General features: G+C 38.7%; 1 protein-coding gene across 1 annotated transcript; it reads left to right on the forward strand.

Moving 5' to 3' along the window:
• Positions 1–542: 542 nt before the first annotated feature.
• On the forward strand, positions 543–18,960 carry LOC108706912 (alcohol dehydrogenase 1). Its single transcript, XM_041579951.1, has 9 exons — positions 543–647; positions 6,122–6,223; positions 7,432–7,573; positions 8,406–8,493; positions 9,967–10,186; positions 12,307–12,567; positions 12,869–13,004; positions 18,149–18,287; positions 18,769–18,960. The coding sequence occupies exons 1-9, from the start codon at positions 630–632 to the stop codon at positions 18,794–18,796; spliced, it is 1,134 nt and encodes a 377-aa protein (XP_041435885.1). The 5' UTR covers positions 543–629; the 3' UTR covers positions 18,797–18,960.
• Positions 18,961–19,668: the final 708 nt, after the last annotated feature.

The raw sequence follows: 19,668 nt of genomic DNA on the forward strand, positions 1-19,668 counted from the left end.
GTCAGGGGTCCCCAACTTTTTCACGCGTGAGCAACATTCAGTTGTAAAAAGAGTTGGGGAGCAAGACAAGCATGAAAAATGTTGGATGGTGCCAAATAAGGGCTGTGATTGGCTATTGGTAGTGCCTATGAGAACTGGCAGCCTACAAGATGCTCTGTTTGGCAGTACATTTGGTTTTTATGCAACCGAAACTTGCCTCCAATCCTGGAATTAAAAAATCCACTGAGAGCAACATCCAAGGGGTTGGGGAGCAACATGTTGCGCACGAGCTACTGGTTGGGGATCACTGCTCTATGCATGTGCAAATTAACTTAAAACTAATCAACCGATCCTTAATAAATCTGTCTCCCTAGCTGTTGCTTATTTTGATGCCCCACCTGTCCATTCACACCGTTTTTAAAAGCATGCACAAAAGGTCATTTTTGTGCACTCAGATAAAAATTATTACAGGGAACCTTTTCACTAGAATAGCAGGATTTTGTATTATCTAGGAGTAGATTTAAGTTTCAGAACCACCCACAATCCCTAACCTGTAGGAGGGGTTGTAGTTCTGCATGTGACTTCTACAAGTTCAAATCTGCTAGAAAGTTTTATTTCCTACAGACTGCATCTGGGAAACAGACATCGAGATGACTACCGCTGGGAATGTAAGCAGTTTGTTTTTATCTCTTTAGACTTATGGGGATAGTAGTAAGAAATACAAATGCATGGGAGCCTGCATCCACAGTGTATATTGTTAATGTGGGGATGAAGAACACATACACATCCTACTTTTATGTAATTATTATAGTTTAGCTATAATTGCATTACAAAAAACACACAGAATATGGAAATAAATTAAACATTTTCTCAGTTCTTTATGATTGTACCGAAGCACCATAACTAATATTGTTATTGATATAGAAATTGCAGTCAGACCATTTACCAAAACTGTCAAGCACTATATCAAATGTACATAAATAGATGCAACATATGTTGTGTATCTGATGCAAGTGTCAGGGTTTGTGTAATACTAGCGGTTACAATAAAATGTACACACCTGTGTCACAGCTCAGTAACCAGTCCATTTATTTAATATTGCAACATCACTTTTTATACAGGTATGGAACCTATTATCCAGAATGCTCAGGACCTGGGTCTTTCCAGATAATGGATCTTAGTAATTTGGATCTTTATACCTTAAATCTGATAGAAAATCATGAAAACATTAAATAAACCCAATAGGCTGGTTTTGCTTCCAATAAGGATTAATTATATGTTAGTTTGGATCAAGTACAAGGTACTGTTTTATTATTACAGAGAAAAAGGAAATAATTTTTAAAAATGTGGATTATTTGATTATAAACGAGTCTATGGGAGACATCCTTTCCGTAATTCGGAGCTTTCTGGATAATGGGTTTCCAGATAACGGATCCCATACCTGTATTTTAAATTTGAGGTTATCTTAGTTGGGTAAAGTGCAAAAGATTTTAGCAACCCATATGTCATTAGAAAAAGAAAGAGTGCCCCATTTTTTGTGTATGCTATGTAAGACGCATGAAACAAAACTTTATCCGAAAGAGTGAAAAATGTTTGGATTATTTGGATAAAATGTAGTCTATGGGAGATGGCCATTCTGTAATTCAGAACTTTCTAGATAACAGGTTCCGGATAACGGGTCCCATACCTGTACTTTACTACCGGTTGCATGAAATATTTCAAGTGAGAAAGGATGTTAATTAGTACAGGCACTGTGTCCATAGCTGCAAGGCCCAGTAATCACAAAATGTATTGTCCTATAATTGTCCTGTATGCATTTACATGTAAAGGTTCACTTGTGAAGTGCAGTTTGCAAAAATAGTGCTATTTTCCACACATTAGCAAATATATTTGCACTCAATCACACTCCTGACAACCTGCATATAGCAGCAGGTTGAGAGGTTACTACTTATTATTTAATACTTATTTTGACGCACCCAGTCCGTGCAGGATTTTGCATTTTCTAGGTGTACTTCTTATAGATTGTGAACTACCTCAATATTTACCCTGCAGGAAGGAGTTTGGGTGAATCAACTAACTAAGCTGAAGAGCAATATTTATACCTCAGTGTTGTCCTTTAACCTAATGGCAAAGGGATCAAAAATGCCAACACACATTTCACATTTTTGCTTACGCAGGGAAAAGTCTCACCCCTTCATGGTTCAGTATGTAGTATTTCTACATTGTGGTGCAATACTTTCATTCCTGTCAGGGTCTGGAAAGAGTTTATTTGTTCTCCCCATGCCTATGTGGGTTTCTCCTAGTACTTTACATTCACACATTGCAAAAATATACAGGCAGGTTAACTAGTTACTAATAAAACTGACTATTTGAATATTTGGCACTAAATACATTAAATCACTAAAGGCAATATTACTTGGCCTGGACCCTACCAGCCCACCTGCACTGACAACCCCCCCCTCCTCTGCTGCCATTGATAAGTAAAACACCACCTCTGGGCCCTCAATCACTTGAACGTGCGCTTTGGAGATCTTTGTCACTAGTTCCACTATGTTGTTACTAGCTGGCATAGCTGGGCTACACACAGAGGTGAAGATGAGCTGCAGCTCTTCTAACATCCAAATCTGCCCTTCCATACATACATCAAGAAAAGACAAAAATACAAAAGACATCAGTATCTGCTCATTTGGTACTGTGGCCCCATCTCCACTATGTTCTGGGTGCTTATCTACCCCTAATTCTGACCCTGCTTTTCATACTACTTTTGATGGTCAGAAGAAAAACACCCCTCTAAGGGACATATATGCATAAAAAGTATGTGCAATGTGAGATTTGCTCAGAGCTCTGTGATGCATTTTGACCTCCAAGGTCCTCTGAGGAAGACCTACAACAAAATATCTTATGCCTTGTTGTTCGGGGTCTATAAGAAGTGTGTTAGGGACAGTTGCCTATAGTCAACTGGATCTAGAAATAATTGAAATTATCTCTGAAATCCATTTAAAGGGGAACTCTGGCTTGCAAACCGACATTTTATAAAGAGGCCCACATAACACAGACACCCTAATAAACCCATCACAGTTACCTGTTTCTTAAAGTATGAATAAATGCCATTTTCTATGCTGAAATCCAGCTAACAGTTCTTCTCTTTCTGCATCATTTGAAATGCTGGCAGGGAAGGAGGGACTAAACACTGATGTTACAAATTGTAACAAATTCTCCACAGCTTACAGACAGCATGCAGGAACTACATAACCCACAAAGCATTGCACTGTGATGTTCCTTTCCTTATTGAAATCATGTGTGCAGGGAATTGCGGGGTTTGGAGGACAGATGGCTGCTGATACAAAGTAACAGTAGTCAGGCAGCTCGGCAAAATAGTCAGAGAGAGATCAGGAGGAGAGCAGGGGGATAGGCTTAGGGAACTGTTCCAAAGCACTACAAATGCAGTGTCGGACTGGCCCACCAGGATACCAGGAAAAGTCCCGGTGGGCCCAGGTGTCAGTGGGCCCTTGTGCTGCTAAATATTCGGCCTATTTCATGGTCATTCCCTATTTCTATGACAACAAAGAGGCTAAATAGTTGTAAAAATTGAGTATAGTATGTACAGAAAAGAGAATAGAGGTTGCAAGAAGAGGAAGAAAAATAGTACTAAGAGTGGGCCCCTGGTCTAAGATTAATTGGTGGGCCCCTGGTCAAAGGTTTTTGGGTGGGCCCCTGGTGTCCCAGTCCCAGCCCGTTTTAAATTAATGTATATTGCAAAGTTGCTTGAAATTATGTTTACTTTTCAAAAAGCTTAAGTTATATTTGTGTCGAGTTCCCTTTAAGGACAGCAGAATGCAAAGGTCCGGATTTGCGGCAAGGCCGCATAGGCCCGGGCCTAGGGCGGCAAAAAATAGGGGCGGCATGCCACCCAGCCGCATTATGGGGACCCTCGCGTCCCCGTTCAACTACACCAGCTGCGCCGGCGTGGGACCGCGCGGCCTAGGGGCGGCCGGAAATGAAATCCGGCGCTGGCTGCCCAACTTTGACTTTCATTATAACACTGAACCTTATGCACCTTTTTGCAATATAAAGGATGAATGAAACATGCAGTGTTACTGAGGGTTAAGGTAGTAGAATGTGCACAAAACTGTACTATGTTATGAAAGTTAAACTACTCAGACTGGAGTATATGCTCCATCAGCTACCCCCTGCTCTAGTTCACCTATGTCCCAGCAGTGTACCATGTAAAAGGTGTAAGTTTGCAAGTAATAAACTGAAAATTTTCAGTTTGCTTGCAAATAGATTTCTGCCCCCACTCAGAATTCAAACATTTAATAATTAACAATGTCTTAAGCAACAGTTTTTGAACGCTTGCCAGCAGCACAGTTCATCAGGGGTTTATCCCAAACAAGCCATTGTTTATATTAGCAAGTGTTTTTATGTTGTGCTTTTTAAATGAGATACATTGATTCCTTCATATCTGGGGTTTCTTCTTCTAAATATAATTTCTTCAGCAGAATATATTTGTCAAAAATGAACAGTGGCAGAGAGACGTTTAAGAAATAAAACAAAATAAACACTATTGGCTACTAGTAACGATGACATTGTTTTGCCATATAGGAATTTACTTGGTTAAACCAAGAAGGACCAGTAAAAAAGTGAATTTTCAAAGGGCCCACGAGGACATGCAGTCATTGCAGATCCCTTTCTATTTAATCAGCTGGAGCTTACAATACTATTTCCATATCACAAACCAGGGTCACTATTATTAGAAGCCAAATGCCCTGCCATTATATTTTAGGACTGTGGAAGGAAACCAGTGTACCTAGAGCATACCTCCAAACTGTGGCTTTTTGCGGGACAGTCCTGATTGTCACTGCATAGCCCCCAGATCCTCCTTTAAATGTCCAGCATTACTCTGGCCTTCACCTTACAACTTGCATGGCCATTATGTAACCATTTAATGTGCACACAGCCGTCTGTGTAGAGCAGCATCTGATGGATGTTTTTCTATGTTTCACTGGGGTGGGTGTAAGCACTTAGGGTTCAAATTTATTATGAGGGCTCATTTACAGCTGTTGTGGTCACTGTAAAATCCCTACAGTCGTAAATTAACAGTATTTGTTAAAGGTACTTTTGCTGTTTTGGTGCCAAGCATTAATGCACCTTGTAAGTCTGTCAAAAGTGGCAGCAACTCTGGGCTTCTATTTTTCAGCCAGTGTCAAAATGCACATCAAAATTGCACCTTGAATGTCACAGTGTCATTTTGACTCCAAACACCAGAAATAACCCCATCCAGACTTTGATTTTCATCATAATTGCAGCAGATGCAATTATCTTTATCCCCTAGTGCAGGGGCGCCCAAAAAGTAGACGTTTAGCTGGTGATCAGTAGATCGAAAGACACTGCCAACAAACAGCTTGACTAAGTTACGCTGCTGTTGCATTCTTTTCATTCAGATATTTATTACTTTAAGGTTACTTAGAAATAGTTGCTTGATAAATATAGCAATATACTGTTTCTCAAAAATCAATATAATATTGAAGTAATATTTTCCATGAAACAGAATGCCAACAATGCTTTATGGATGTAGATCATAATGGGACAACATCACTAAAAGTAGACCTTGCATTAGTAAAGAATGGGCACTCCTGCCCTAGTGGGTTCATATTGCTGACCTGCACATCAGGGGTACCATCTATAGTTTATATATAACTACTAGCTTACTAATGGGTGCTTTTTATCCCACATTAAAATGAATAAACTATATATTTGTGTTCTTATATAGAAAGTGGCATGGCTCAGATCCCTTTGGTTGATGTGAAAGGAGAGGGGAAGGATACAACAACGTTTGCGTTTGTCACACTTCTTTTTTTTGGTTCCTAAATTGATGATTAGATTACCAGTGAAAAGATAATTCCCCTGCACCGTGGACTAACAAAACAGTGACAACAAAGGGTGAAGGGAGAGCAGTTGTATACTGTTGTATTACAGCTACTTCACAAAGATCAAATATAGAGTATCTTTCCTGTTTAGCTCAAGAAATAGGCAAAAATTATGTTCGGCTCATATATTAATTAAACCTATATTTAATTGTCAGTGTTATTTAAAATTCACGTACTAATGATATGAATTAAACAGTTGAATGTTTCCTTTATAGGTGATTAAATGCAAGGCTGCAGTGGCCTGGGCACCTAAGCAACCCCTTAGCATTGAGGACATCGAAGTTGCTCCTCCGAAGGCTCATGAAGTTCGTGTAAAGGTGAAAATTGCCCATAATGTTGTTTCATTGTTCAAACACTTGTTAAACTCCAATAGTGAAAGCTTCTCCAGTTGTCAACATTTATTAACATCATTATCAAATGAAGAACATGTTAATCCACAACCCATCCCTACCTGGCCACTCCCAGTTATGCTCTGACACCCCCTGCATCCATACAAATTCTGCTCACTTTTTCACAATGGCTCACCATTCATGTCCATGCTGCAGGACTGTCCCACAAAATTTACTATGTCGATATTTAGTAAATAAAGTACCACCGTATTGTTAAATATAAGGAAATTATAAGTCACCAGGAGTTCTGTGACCATATAAAAGCATGAGGCCGAAGGCCCTAGGGAAAATGCAACTTGGGCAGCATGCCAACCCTAGAATCTTGCTGTCCTAAGAAGCTTTCAGGCAGACTGCTGACTCATTAGCCTGCTGTGCTAATGTTTGCCTGCTAGTAGTGAGCAAGTAATGAGTAGTTATTACACCTACAGGTCACCTACAGATCATGTATTATAGCAGTGCATTATGTGCAATTTTGGACACAAATCGCCATTTTTTCCCACAATGCAATGTGTTTTCCAGAAATAAAGTGTTATTACAACTGCTTGCTGAGTTGTACCAGCCACAATTGCAGCTGATCCATCAAAGTGACCCCCTACTGCACGTGCATGTTTCCTCAAGTGCTAACTTTTTCAGTTGTCAAAGTTGGAATTGCATGAATCTGGGCATGAAAACTCACACAAGTGTCAAAAGTTGCATTAGCATGTTGCTCTTTTGCTGCACGTCTAATAATACAACCCACTGTGGGAACCCCACTGTTTGGGATATTTGTCAGGGGCGTAACTACTGGGGGTGCAGGGGGCCAATGTGAAAGCTCGCTGAAAACTGTGTCCGGAGGGGGGGTTGAGGGGGCCCAGCTGCTCTGCCTGTACCCGGGCCAATCTATCATAGTTATGTTATTGATATCTGTTAGTGATACACATGACAGTATAGAGAATGCACTTCTATACAAAGTTCATGCATTTAATGTATTTTTACTGTCACAAGGTAAAAAGACCTAAACCCTACTCACTGAATTAACACACTGTGGATTTTTTTTACCTATGAAGGTCTGATGGTTTGTTTCTAATTTTATTATTGATTATGCTGTTTTTAGGCATTAGTCCATGGATCAAAATTTCTAATATTATTTTGTGCAGATGGTGGCAACTGGGATTTGCCGTTCAGATGACCATGTACTAAGTGGATCAATCAGTTCTGTGAAGTTCCCAGTGATTCTGGGCCATGAAGGTGCTGGCATAGTGGAAAGTGTTGGCCCAGGAGTGAGAAATATAAAACCAGGTGAAAAAAATGGGCACAACCCTAATGTTTTATTTATTTACAGTATTACATACACACTTATTAGAGTTACATTTGGATACCAACTAATGTATTTTGGTTTGTAAATATTTTTTCTTTTATGTACTGCACTAATTATCCTCTGTTCTACCCAAAAAAGAAATAGATTAAAGTGGACATCTAAAAAGAATACACAGGTACAAATAAAATGGGCCCCTTTAGTGACAGCAGTAAAACTTCACCTAAAATAACACAATGCCAATAACTATTCCACAAATACAAAAACACCTTGAAAAGGAGCATAACTACAGTGGCGATGGGTGCTTATATGGTTCTCCCTGGACACCTTTCTAGGATCCTCAGGTGAATAATGCAGTCAAGTGCAGTATCCAAAGGCTGTGCCACAGGTGCCTGAGGCTGTTTGCACACAGCTGAATGCTGTATGCAAAGTTAAAAATAAACAGATTTTTTCACATATGTTACGAGGCTGAATTCTTTGTGGTCTATATTTATAATGAGAATCATAAACATATCTATTTGACATTAAAGGAGAAGGAAAGTCGTCTTGCACTTGGGGGTGCTGTGTATGATCCTGGTTGATAATCTCTGGCTGGGTCATGAAGTAAAGCATTCAGACATGGCTGCTGCCAACTCCACTGTACTACTGCCTGTAATTACCAGGAATGGAGGTGGTGTAGTTTGAGAAGGGAGCCTCTGCCTATCATGTATTTACCACTTTTCTTCCTCTTTGGCAGTATGTTAAATGTCCTGTTTTCAGAACACACTTTTGGAAACAATGCTTTCAATGCTCAATGCTGTAAATTTCCCTCTGTAGGAGATAAAGTCATCACACTCTTCCAACCCCAGTGTGGAGAATGCAGAAACTGTTTAGATCCCAAGAGCAACATGTGCCTCAAATCTGAGTGAGTGAAATTTTTTTCGTCCACTGTAACATTTGAAATAGTTGTACATCACCTTATAGAATAAAACTTACTGTGGTTGTATAGAGCAGTTTTGGGTGAGAGTTGATTTTGCTAACATATTTCATGATAATTTACTACCTTGAACTACCTTAATTTTGCACAGTTTACCAACAGAACTTTACTTTGAACAACAATACGCTGGGTGCCAGTGGTTCTTAAACAAACACATGAACACTTTATTTTATAACCAGGCAACTGAGCAATTCAAATAGCAGTGCCATTCAGTAGTATGATCTTTCTGACAAACCAGTGCAAATGCACACTACTAAATTGTAAGTTGTTATCTCGAACAATACTGTACATGAAGAAAAAGCTGTGGGCAGTTAAAGGAAAGCTATACACCCAGAATGAATACTCAATCAACAGATAGTTTGTATCATATTAAGTGGCCTATTAAAGAATCCTACCAAACTGTAATATTGATATAAGTAAACACTGCCCTTTTACATCTTTTCCCTTTAGCCACCATTTCATAATGGTCTGAGAGAACCCACAACAGGTCTGGTCACTTAATGCAGCTCTAACTGTAACAGGAAAAAGTGTGATGGGAAAAGACAGAACTTTGTCCATTAAATGGCTCATGTGACTTATCATGTATGTGCGCCATTGATTTTTTTGTGTTCACCATGAATTGTATGATGCTAGAGGAAGAACTGGAGACAGCAATTTTATATTTATGATTACCCAATGGAACATACTACTTAAAATGTAGATTTTTTTTATGAATATGATTTATTTCGATGAAACAGGGTAGAGTAGATTTTTGGGAGTGCTGGTCTATGTAATGTGTAAGACAGTATGCTCCTCCTAACCAGCTTCACATTGTAAAGGTGTTTCAGATGCCTGACATTGGGCGCTTACTTTGCATTTACTGGACCAAACTTATCTGTTTTGGGCTTTTTCAGATATATGAACAGCAAATTCCATTGGTCAAAGATTATAACAGGTCATAGGTACAATGCATTGTGGCAGTTCTGGATAGGTGTTTGCAGTTTGAATGTGCCAAACAACTTATACAACATAACATTTTTTATTTCTGATTTTTTTAAAATTTTTCTGCAACTGTGGCAAGTTCCTACTGTGCATTAGCAAGAGTTTAAACCGAGCCCACTTGCGCCCACTCACAGAGTTACCCCAGCCTCTTTTAACAATGTGTACAACAAGAAATTCATTTACTGAGCTACACAGCCAGAGTCCTCCACTGGGATGAGTCAGTCCACCCGGTATTGGAGCGCACCCATTTTAAACCTACTGGCAGCTATAAACTCAGCTACCACTTAATTACTTGGCTGGAAAGGAAGATTAATCCTACAGTATCTCACGCAGACAAATCTACATATTAACATAAACACAATATGTACAACATTATTTTTTACTATTATTTTTTTGATTTCTGACATACTTTTCGTACAGCATTGGAAAACATACTGGAATGATGTTGGACAACAGCAGCAGATTTACATGCAAGGGGAGGCTAATCCAACACTTTGTGCATACGAGCACCTTTACTGAATACACTGTGTTGGATGAAATGGCAGTTGCTAAGATACAGGATGATGCTCCTCTGGATAAAGTTTGTTTGATTTCCTGTGGGTTTTCTACTGGTTATGGCTCTGCTCTGAACACTGCCAAGGTAAGTGGGGTGGAACCAGTTTATAACTGTGGAAAAGTATGCACCAAGTATGTCTATCTATTTATGTTATGAGTAAATAATTACAATCACTGGGCCTACTATTGGGAGGCAAACTGAAGTTTCCTTGAGATACTTCCACTATGCCTGCTTATCCCACAGGGCAATAAACAATAAATGTTATAATTGGCAGAATGAATGTGAACAGAACTGCTTGCCATAAAAAAAATTATTTTGATACTTTTAAGGCTATTGTATTCATACATTTGTGGGGGCAAACTGTGTATCCTGATTCCAAGGTTTAGGCCTGCAGGGTTCCATTTCTGATCTCACTGCCCCCTTGACCCTGGCCAGTTTTTATGGGGAGGGACCAAAGAACCACCTCCTAAATCATAAGGTAGTTTTTTTTTTGTTTTTTTTTATTGTTACAAATGTCGCTTTGCAAAAAAGGGAGCAAAAGCACATGAATATCATTCAACATGGGATTTCTGCTTGTTTCCCCTATGCCACCCAGAAGGGAAGGTGAAGGGAAGGCATAACCCAAGTTTCCCATGAGTCCCTTATATATATTATTAACTATAACCTGAATTAACGTAAAACAGTTTTTCGCAACTTCATAAATGAGCCCCTCCATTTTCTTTTTGACAACTACAAAGGGATAAGAAAGCTAAATATCCATTTCAATTCCACCTTTTATGTAAACTTATGAAAAAGCAACACTGATCTATAACTAATTGAGCAAATATCTTTTCATATGTTGTACACATAAGTTATAAAATAGCCACTAAGTTAAGTAAAAAAAATAGCATGTCACAAATTAGAAGGATCAGTCACAGATAACAGCCCAAACTGAGACTGAGCTTACCCTAGGTGGAGACAAAAAGCAGGTGTCGTAGAGAGAGGCTGGTGAGGTCTATATGTAGTACCAAAGATCAACTGCATTGTCAGTCTGACAGGAGCAGGCAGAAATAGCATTATGAATATAAAAAAAATAGAAGGTCAGGTTAGGCGGCAAACAGGCAAGAGTCAAAACAAGGAATCAATCAAAGAATACTTAGTCAGGAAACAAGTAGACAACTGTAGGGGCCCCTATGGGTTAATCTGCCCTGCAGCTTTAAGGCCCCCACCTTTTTCTTAGAGTGATCTGCCAGGAGAGAATGACACTCCCCTGCTACACTGCTATATAGTGTGTGTAGGGAGTGGCCACTTCCTCTTTGGCCTGTGGATGGTGATCCAGCTGGGTGTGCTCAGGGGAGCCTGGGCACAGCTAGGCCCAGAAAGGCCCATGAGCTTTGGAAGAAGAAGTCGGGGACCAGGTAACCCCGTGAATGAGGAATAGTTACACTAGGGCAGACTTGTCATAGTCTCTCTAGGAGAGAAAGGCAGAGAGGTGAGAGAGAAAGAGCAGCTGAAGCTCCAACAAGGATTTGCAGTAAGGGAGTAGCTTCCCTGAGGCTCTGTGTGTTGCCTCCAGTCAGGGACCTCAGTGAAGAGGGACTGTAGGGTAGAAGCTGCTTGTCTGACAACTTCCAGGAGGGAATGTGTGTGAATACTGCAAATGCCTAATGGAGACCTTTCCTCTGTGAGAAATGCCTAATGCCTGCAGCTCTGTGTGAGAAATGTGCTATTGCCTCAGCTCCTGCGTGAGTACTAAACCTGTGGTCACTTGCCTTGTGCATAGTTAAATAAACCGTTTCTGTTTTACTGCAAGAACCTCCTGGCGCCCATCTTTTGTTGTATGCACAGTAGCCTGGAGGGGATGTAGTTGCACTACACCATAGAGGGAACACTTCCACATGGCGAAGGCCCTGACCCTGTTGTGTAAGTCGCAGTGTAACCCATGCTTCTACTGCTAGCTGGACAGTTTAACTATTAGTGTTCTAGCTGGTGAATTAACCCCGAGTGGCCCAAATAAGTGTTACAAAACCAAGCAAGAACGGAAATGCTTGGCAACCGAATGTCACATATTACAAGCAGGTAACACGTCATGCACGCAACGCTGAAGGATGGGCCTTTAGGTAAGATTGCTCAGATAACCACAAAGGTTTGTTCGATTTTGCCTCATGTATTTACCTTGTGATAAATAATCTAAATAGATAATCTGTGCATTCTTCCCCCTACAGGTTAAACAAGGATCCACATGTGCTGTGTTTGGCCTGGGTGGTGTTGGTCTATCTGTGGTTATTGGATGTAAAGTAGCTGGTGCTGCTAAGATCATTGGAGTGGATACAAACAGTGATAAGTTTGCCAAAGCTAAAGAAGTAGGAGCTACTGAGTGCATCAACCCAAAGCATTATAAGGAACCTATCCATAAAGTGTTGGAAAGACTGACTGAGGGGGGGCTAGATTATTCCTTTGAGTGCATTGGGAACACTAGTGTCATGGTTAGTAAACGCAGCAAAGATGATAATAAACTATACACTGTATTCTAGTGTGGTGCATACTTCTATAAATGATTTTAAATGTGACATTGTGTCTGCATTTGTAATAATACAAACAGTATCCCATTCTATGCATCATGCTTCTTTTGCACAGCATGTGGAAGAACAGTATGTATATGTATGTATGTGACATAAATCAAGTTTCACTATCGGGGCAATAAATAAGTCTCATTTAAAAAATAAAAAATAGCTGAATACTGTTTGTATGAACATGGAAGGTTTTCATTGTGGGTATTCTTCTTAGGCATCTGCTCTTCTATCCACCAACTATTCATGTGGAACATCAGTCATTGTTGGTGTAGCTCCTTCAGCAGCAGAACTGAACTTGAATCCTATGGAGATACTCACAGGACGCACTTTGAAAGGAGCTATATTTGGAGGTAACATATCTTAGTATTTCAATACAGATATGAGATCCATTGTTTGGAAACACGTTATCTAGAAAGCTCCGAATTACAGAAAGGTTGTCTTTTATAGACTCTATTTTATCCATATAATCCAAATTTTAAAAAATGATTTCCCTTTTCTCTGTAAGTATCTTGTACTTGATCCAAACTAAGATATAATGATTCCTTACTGGAAGAAAATCAGCCTATTGGATTTATTTAATGTTTACATGATTTTCTTGTAGAATTAAGGTATAAAGATCCAAAGTACGGAAATATCCGAAACCCCCGTGTCCTGAGCATTCTGGATAACAGGTCTCATACCTGTATTATTATATGTTTAATTAACCCTCGATATTCGACCGTCGAAGTAAAATCCTTCGACTTCGAATATCAAAGTCTAGGGATTTACCGCAAATACTTAAAATCGAACGATAGAAGGAAAAATCGTGCGATCGAACGATTAGAAGGATTTTAATCCATCGATCGAACGATTTTCCTTCGATCAGAAAATTGTTAGAAAGCCTATGAGGACCTTCACCATAGGCTAACATTGATGTTCGGTAGGTTTTAGTTGGCGAAGTAGGGGGTCGAAGTTTTTTTTAAAGAGACAGTACTTCGTCTATGGAATGGTCAAATAGTCGAACGATTTTTAGTTCGAATCGTTCGATTCGAAGTTGAAGTCGTAATCGAAGGTCGAAGTAGCCAATTCGATGGTCAAAGCAGCCAAAAAAAATGTTCGCAATTCGAAGTATTTTTTCTTCTATTCCTTTACTCGAGCTAAGTAAATGTGCCCCCTTAGGGTGTTATTTATTAAAGTCAGATGTTTTGTGGCTGGACTTTTAAAGGGGAAAAACACAATTTTTCATGGAATTTTTTTTTACATTTTTGTGATTTATTAAACCCCTATGGTGGGAAAAGTAATACATCTCAGAGCTGCCGAGTTCATGTAGAAGTCAATGGCAGATGTCCCATTGACATTTTTAAGATATCCTGCACCAGGTTTCATTCAATAATCCAAAGATTTCTTGTTTTTTTCAGTCGATAATCCGAAGAAGCCTCAGTTTCTGGGTGTCAAATCAGAAAAGGCAGTTTTCGCCAACAAATTCAAAAAAGTTGTACGGTTCTGATTTTTTTTTACGATTTTATCAAGTCTTTTCTTGCACCAGATTATTTTTCAAAATTTGTTATAAATATGATAAAAAGGTCAGCAGAAATTTTGTCAAAGTGGTTTTAAGAAAATACTGAGAAATTTTCAGATTTTAGTAAATAACCTCCTTTAGGGCTCCTTGATCATATAAATGCAGAAGATTGCAGTCAGGGGTGTTATGACACAGGTCATAAAACTGAGGTGCATCACATATAATATCCTTTTGTATCTGTGCCATTATGGTTCTTTTAACATTGTGCACTAATTATAGAGTTTCAGTCACTATATGACATCATTCTGCAGGATACCATACCTGAAACTGGTCAACATTTTGGGTAGACACTGTCATGTGCAACATTTTCATGGAAAAATAGGTTTAACCATAGAAAATGCTATTTTTGTGATCTTTTCTACTGTATTTATAGATGTTGTGATCATAGAAAGACTTTGCACCCTATTGTTCCCAACAAGAATGTGCTATAATAAACTACAGAATGAATAGAAGTACAATACTTCCAGAGAAACTGATTTTCCAAATCGAATGTTAATTGGCTATAATGTGCATCATTCTATCCACTGGCGAGGGCTCTCAGTAGGAGAATCCCCACACTTTATAAAAACAGGATAAAGGAAGATATTTTGGACTGTTAAACCATTCACGGGCAATGTCATGCAGAGTAGGTTTTGAAGTAAGCGACAATTGAAATTACTGGCCAGTTTATGAAAATCTTGTTCAAACTTTCACCATCTTGAGTTTCATACAGGCCCGGACTGGCAATCTGTATGTTCGGGCAAATTCCCGAGGGGCTGCTTTATTTTTAGCTCAAGTGGGCCGCTCGCAAGATTTTTAAGAAGTTGAACATACCCAAGCGCGCGACTGCTCCTTTAAATGCGCAAAGCAGGGCAGAGTGGCCGGTGATTCTTCAGTCATGAAACCGGAAGCAGAGGCAGCGCCAGACTGCTCCTCAGTCCCCCGCACGGCAGGCTCCTGAGCTGCCTGTCTGCTTATTTATTGCCTTCTGCAGCCAGCGGTGGGGAGAAGCAGCAGACGCAGCACAGAACTGTGCTCCTACTTTGTTATGCTTTCAGTAGATTGACTTCAACTACTGGGGGAGGTGCACCTTTCATCTTAAACTGTATACTGAATTAAGTAAGTGAGTGGCCACTGTAATCTAATTTTTTTATCGTGATCCTCATCAACTGTGAGCTGATTGTAATATTTAGCAGCTTTTATCACTAGATTATAGGTGAAACTATTCTATTCTATGTATTGGCTCTGGACAAGAAATAAATGTTTTGAATGGTATAACCCTATCCAAGTTGTGACAAAATAAATGACAGGAAACATAAGATAACCCCTCACTTCCTTCACCTTCTAAGCTTTCATGTCTTCTTTTTCTTCTACAAAAAGAAAAGTACCATCTAAAAATAAAAGGTCCCAGTAACAAATAAAAAAATAAATTACTTACTTATACTTACTTATACTACCCATTATAGGCTCATTATAACATCTATAACTAAGCAGCAACTAAAACTGATGTTGATGTATGACCTTAAAAATATACACATATTTAAAGTGATAAACATATCACATAAAATTATAATCATTCAAGTACTCTCTACCAAGAGTTAGTTTGTGTGTTGAGATCTCCCAATTAAAACAGCAAACACAGAAAGAGCAAGTATTCCTACGAGTTACATTATTTACAATGCCCACGCACTATGTGAGCAATGATGCCCTGTGTGACATAGGTTGGACTGATGTAAATGACAAATAACCTGGGTGCCCCTGCCCTACTGTAAATGATAAGGATATTAGAAGTCACTGAGGGGTTGTTCTGTGACCATATAAAGGCACAAGGCTGCAGGCTGAATTATACAGGGAACTCTGAGTATCACTCATGTATTATAAGGGATAATGTACCCCCTACTGTAAATGATAAGGATATTAGAAGTCACTGAGGGTTTTTTCTGTGACCATATAAAGGCACAAGGCTGCAGGCTGAGTTATACAGGGAACTCTGAGTATCACTCATGTATTATAAGGGATAATGTACCCCCTACTGTAAATGATAAGGATATTAGAAGTCACTGAGGGGTTGTTCTGTGACCATATAAAGGCACAAGGCTGCAGGCTGAGTTATACAGGGAACTCTGAGTATCACTCATGTATTATAATGGACAATGTACCCCCTACTGTAAATGATAAGGATATTAGAAGTCACTGAGGGGTTGTTCTGTGACCATATAAAGACACAAGGCTGCAGGCTGAGTTATACAGGGAACGCTGAGTATCACTCGTGTATTATAAGGGATAATGTACCCCCTACTGTAAATGATAAGGATATTAGAAGTCACTGAGGAGTTGTTCTGTGACCATATAAAGGCACAAGGCTGCAGGCTGAGTTATACAGGGAACTCTGAGTATCACTCGTGTATTATAAGGGATAATGTACCCCCTACTGTAAATGATAAGGATATTAGAAGTCACTGAGGGGTTGTTCTGTGACCATATAAAGACACAAGGTTGCAGGCTGAGTTATACAGGGAACTCTGAGTATCACTCATGTATTATAAGGGATAATGTACCCCCTACTGTAAATGATAAGGATATTAGAAGTCACTAAGGAGTTGTTCTGTGACCATTTAAAGGCACAAGGCTGCAGAATCTCACATATTTTACATTAATTACACTTAAGTGAGAAAAGCAGCTCTTTATGCACATACTTTTTTGCAGTTTTACCCCAATATATGAGTGGATGAGTTTACATGTGGGCTGCTTTGATCTTTTTGCCCGGGCTGCTTTTTACTCCCAGTCCGGCCCTGGTTTCATATCAAGGGTCGAATAGTAAATTCGAATCAGAATTTTCAATGTCAAATTTTAGACAATCAAATTTAGATCCCCCTATTCCAATGTATATTCAAATGTGAGATTTATCAACCATAGAAACAGTCCTGAGGTCCGTTGAGCCATTTGGAGATGTTAAAGGAACAGTTCAGTGTGAAAATAAAAACTGTGTAAATAGATAGGCAGTGCAAAATAAAAAATGTGTCTAATATAGTTAGTTAGCCATAAATGTTATGTATGAAGGCTGGAGTCACTGGATGTTTCACATAATAGCCAGAACACTACTTCCTGCTTTTCAGCTCTCTAACTCTGAGTTAGTCAGCGACTTGAAGGGAGACCACATGTTACATAACTGTTCAGTACGTTTGCAATTGATCCTCAGCATTCAGCTCAGATTCAAAAGCAACAGATATGACCCATGTGCCCCCCCCTCAAGTCACTGATTGGTTACTGCCTGGTAACCAGGGTAACCAGTCAGTGTAAACCAAGAGAGCTGAAAAGCAGGAAGTAGTGTTCTGACTGACATGTTATACATCAAATCTCTCCAGCCTTTATACATTACATTTTTGGCTAACTAACTATATTAGAAACATTTCTTATTTTGCACAGCCTATCTATTTACCCAGTTTTTATTTTTACACTGAACAATTCCTTTAATAGCCTTCCTAACATTCGAGAAAAACTCAATTCCTACCAATCGAATACGATTTGAATTTTCGGGTCAGAATCATTCGATCGAATATTAGACATTCAATATATTCAATATTCAGTATATTCGAATTTAAAAAAATTCACATGGAATTCGACCTTTGATAAATGGGCCACTAAATGTCTTATACACAGCAATAAAAACTTGTGGATTGGATGATGTTTGAGATGTGTAATCTGGATCTGAGCCACTCCTAATGAGTACTGAAATATCATTAAAATGGAGCCATAAAAATGTACACGTATATAAGACATCTACTGTGAGCTAATTATTTAACAAATTCTATTAATAAAAATTGCTGTGTTTATTTAAACTGTTGCATTTTAGAATGCTATGAGTCTTGCTGAAGAATAATAGTATATCTAATGTACACCCAGATGACTATAAAGAGAGATATTTAACATTTTAAAAAATATTACTAATATATACAGGATGGAAGGGGAGGGATTGTGTCCCAAAACTGGTTGCTGATTTTATGGCAAAGAAGTTTGAACTGGATGGGCTGATATCTCATAGGCTACCACTGCAAAAAATCAATGAAGGATTTGACCTCTTGCACAAAGGAGAAAGGTAAGTTATTAGTAGTAATTGATTTGTTTACTGGAGTATGCTTGCACCCAGGGAGTTCACAATCCCAGTTCACCACAGTAAATTAGAACCACATTTACAAATGAAATACAGAGTGGACAATGCAATTCTCAGGTGCAAGTCACCATTTTTTCGACCACCAAACATAGCTTAGACTGTAAGTTCTATGGGGCAGGAACATCCTTCCTCATGCACCGTACTCTCTTGTGCAACACTGTTTCCTTTTGTCAGCCAATACTTTTAGAGCGTTGTTCATACCAACTCTTTTGTGATTTCCCCCAAATTGGTCAAAATATATAGGTGCAAAGACCCCAGCCAACCTAGAATACTATTGTGTGGAACAAATTGAGTGAGTGCTCATTTTGAGTATTGTAAAGGGGGGGGGGGACTGGTAATGCATCAGAAAGAGGTGGACATGTGGAATCTCATGTAAGATAAAATATTATTTGTTTTTTAATTGTAGCCTTCGTACAGTTTTGTATTTCTGTTGATTCCACATTGGAAGTGATCTTCAGTGGACAGCTTCAAACGTTATACAGAGGAATCAACTCTAAGCATACCTGGAGCACAAAGATTTAGAGTATACCATGAATATAGTACTGAAAAGTGAATTCCATTTACTAATTGAAAACAATAAAAACACTTTCATAATGTTTATAATTGTGCTTACATTTATAGCTGCACCAGAAACTACTTAACCGTGCATGTACTGTACAAGTGTTAGAAGAAACTAGTACTGGGGATACAATGTACAGCACACATTGGGCATAATCAGATTGCTGGGGATAAAATTTCCTGACCTTTGCGAATATATATATATATATATATATATATATATATATATATATATATATATATATATATATATATATATATATATATATATATATTGTAAACTCTTTGGGGGCATGGACCTCTTTCCAATGGTGTATTGACATTCCAACCACTTACACTTTGGTGTAACTAGATGTTATTGGGTCCCACAGCAAATTCAATGCAGGGCCCCAAAATATTCGTAATTTGACCTGTTCTACCAAGATGTATTGAAATTGTTTGTCAATTCGAGCTTTGCTGGGCCCCCTGCAACTGCAAGGTCTGCTTCCTCTGTAGTTACGCCCATGCACTTACATTTTATTTTAATTTCTTTACTCTATATTAACAGTACTCCTGTTTTTATTTATGCATAAAATACCAAAAAATATACTGTATATATCATATGGGAACAAGAAGATTTCTTATAATTTAAATAAAACTATATAATCTCTATAATTTGGAGTTAAAATTCTTGCCTCTTACTCTTTCAGAAAGAAGGAGGTGTGGAGCCCATAGTCGCTCTGAAATTAAAATCCAAGTTTTGGATTTT

This window comes from Xenopus laevis, chromosome 1S (assembly GCF_017654675.1).
Source record: "Xenopus laevis strain J_2021 chromosome 1S, Xenopus_laevis_v10.1, whole genome shotgun sequence".
Classification (NCBI taxonomy): domain Eukaryota; kingdom Metazoa; phylum Chordata; class Amphibia; order Anura; family Pipidae; genus Xenopus; species Xenopus laevis.

Coding starts and splice junctions, on each gene's coding strand:
- LOC108706912 (XM_041579951.1), top strand. Junction 8,494..9,966: donor AACATGTGCCTCAAATCTGA/GTGAGTGAAATT, acceptor CTTTTCGTACAG/CATTGGAAAACATACTGGAA. Junction 13,005..18,148: donor GAAAGGAGCTATATTTGGAG/GTAACATATCTT, acceptor TAATATATACAG/GATGGAAGGGGAGGGATTGT.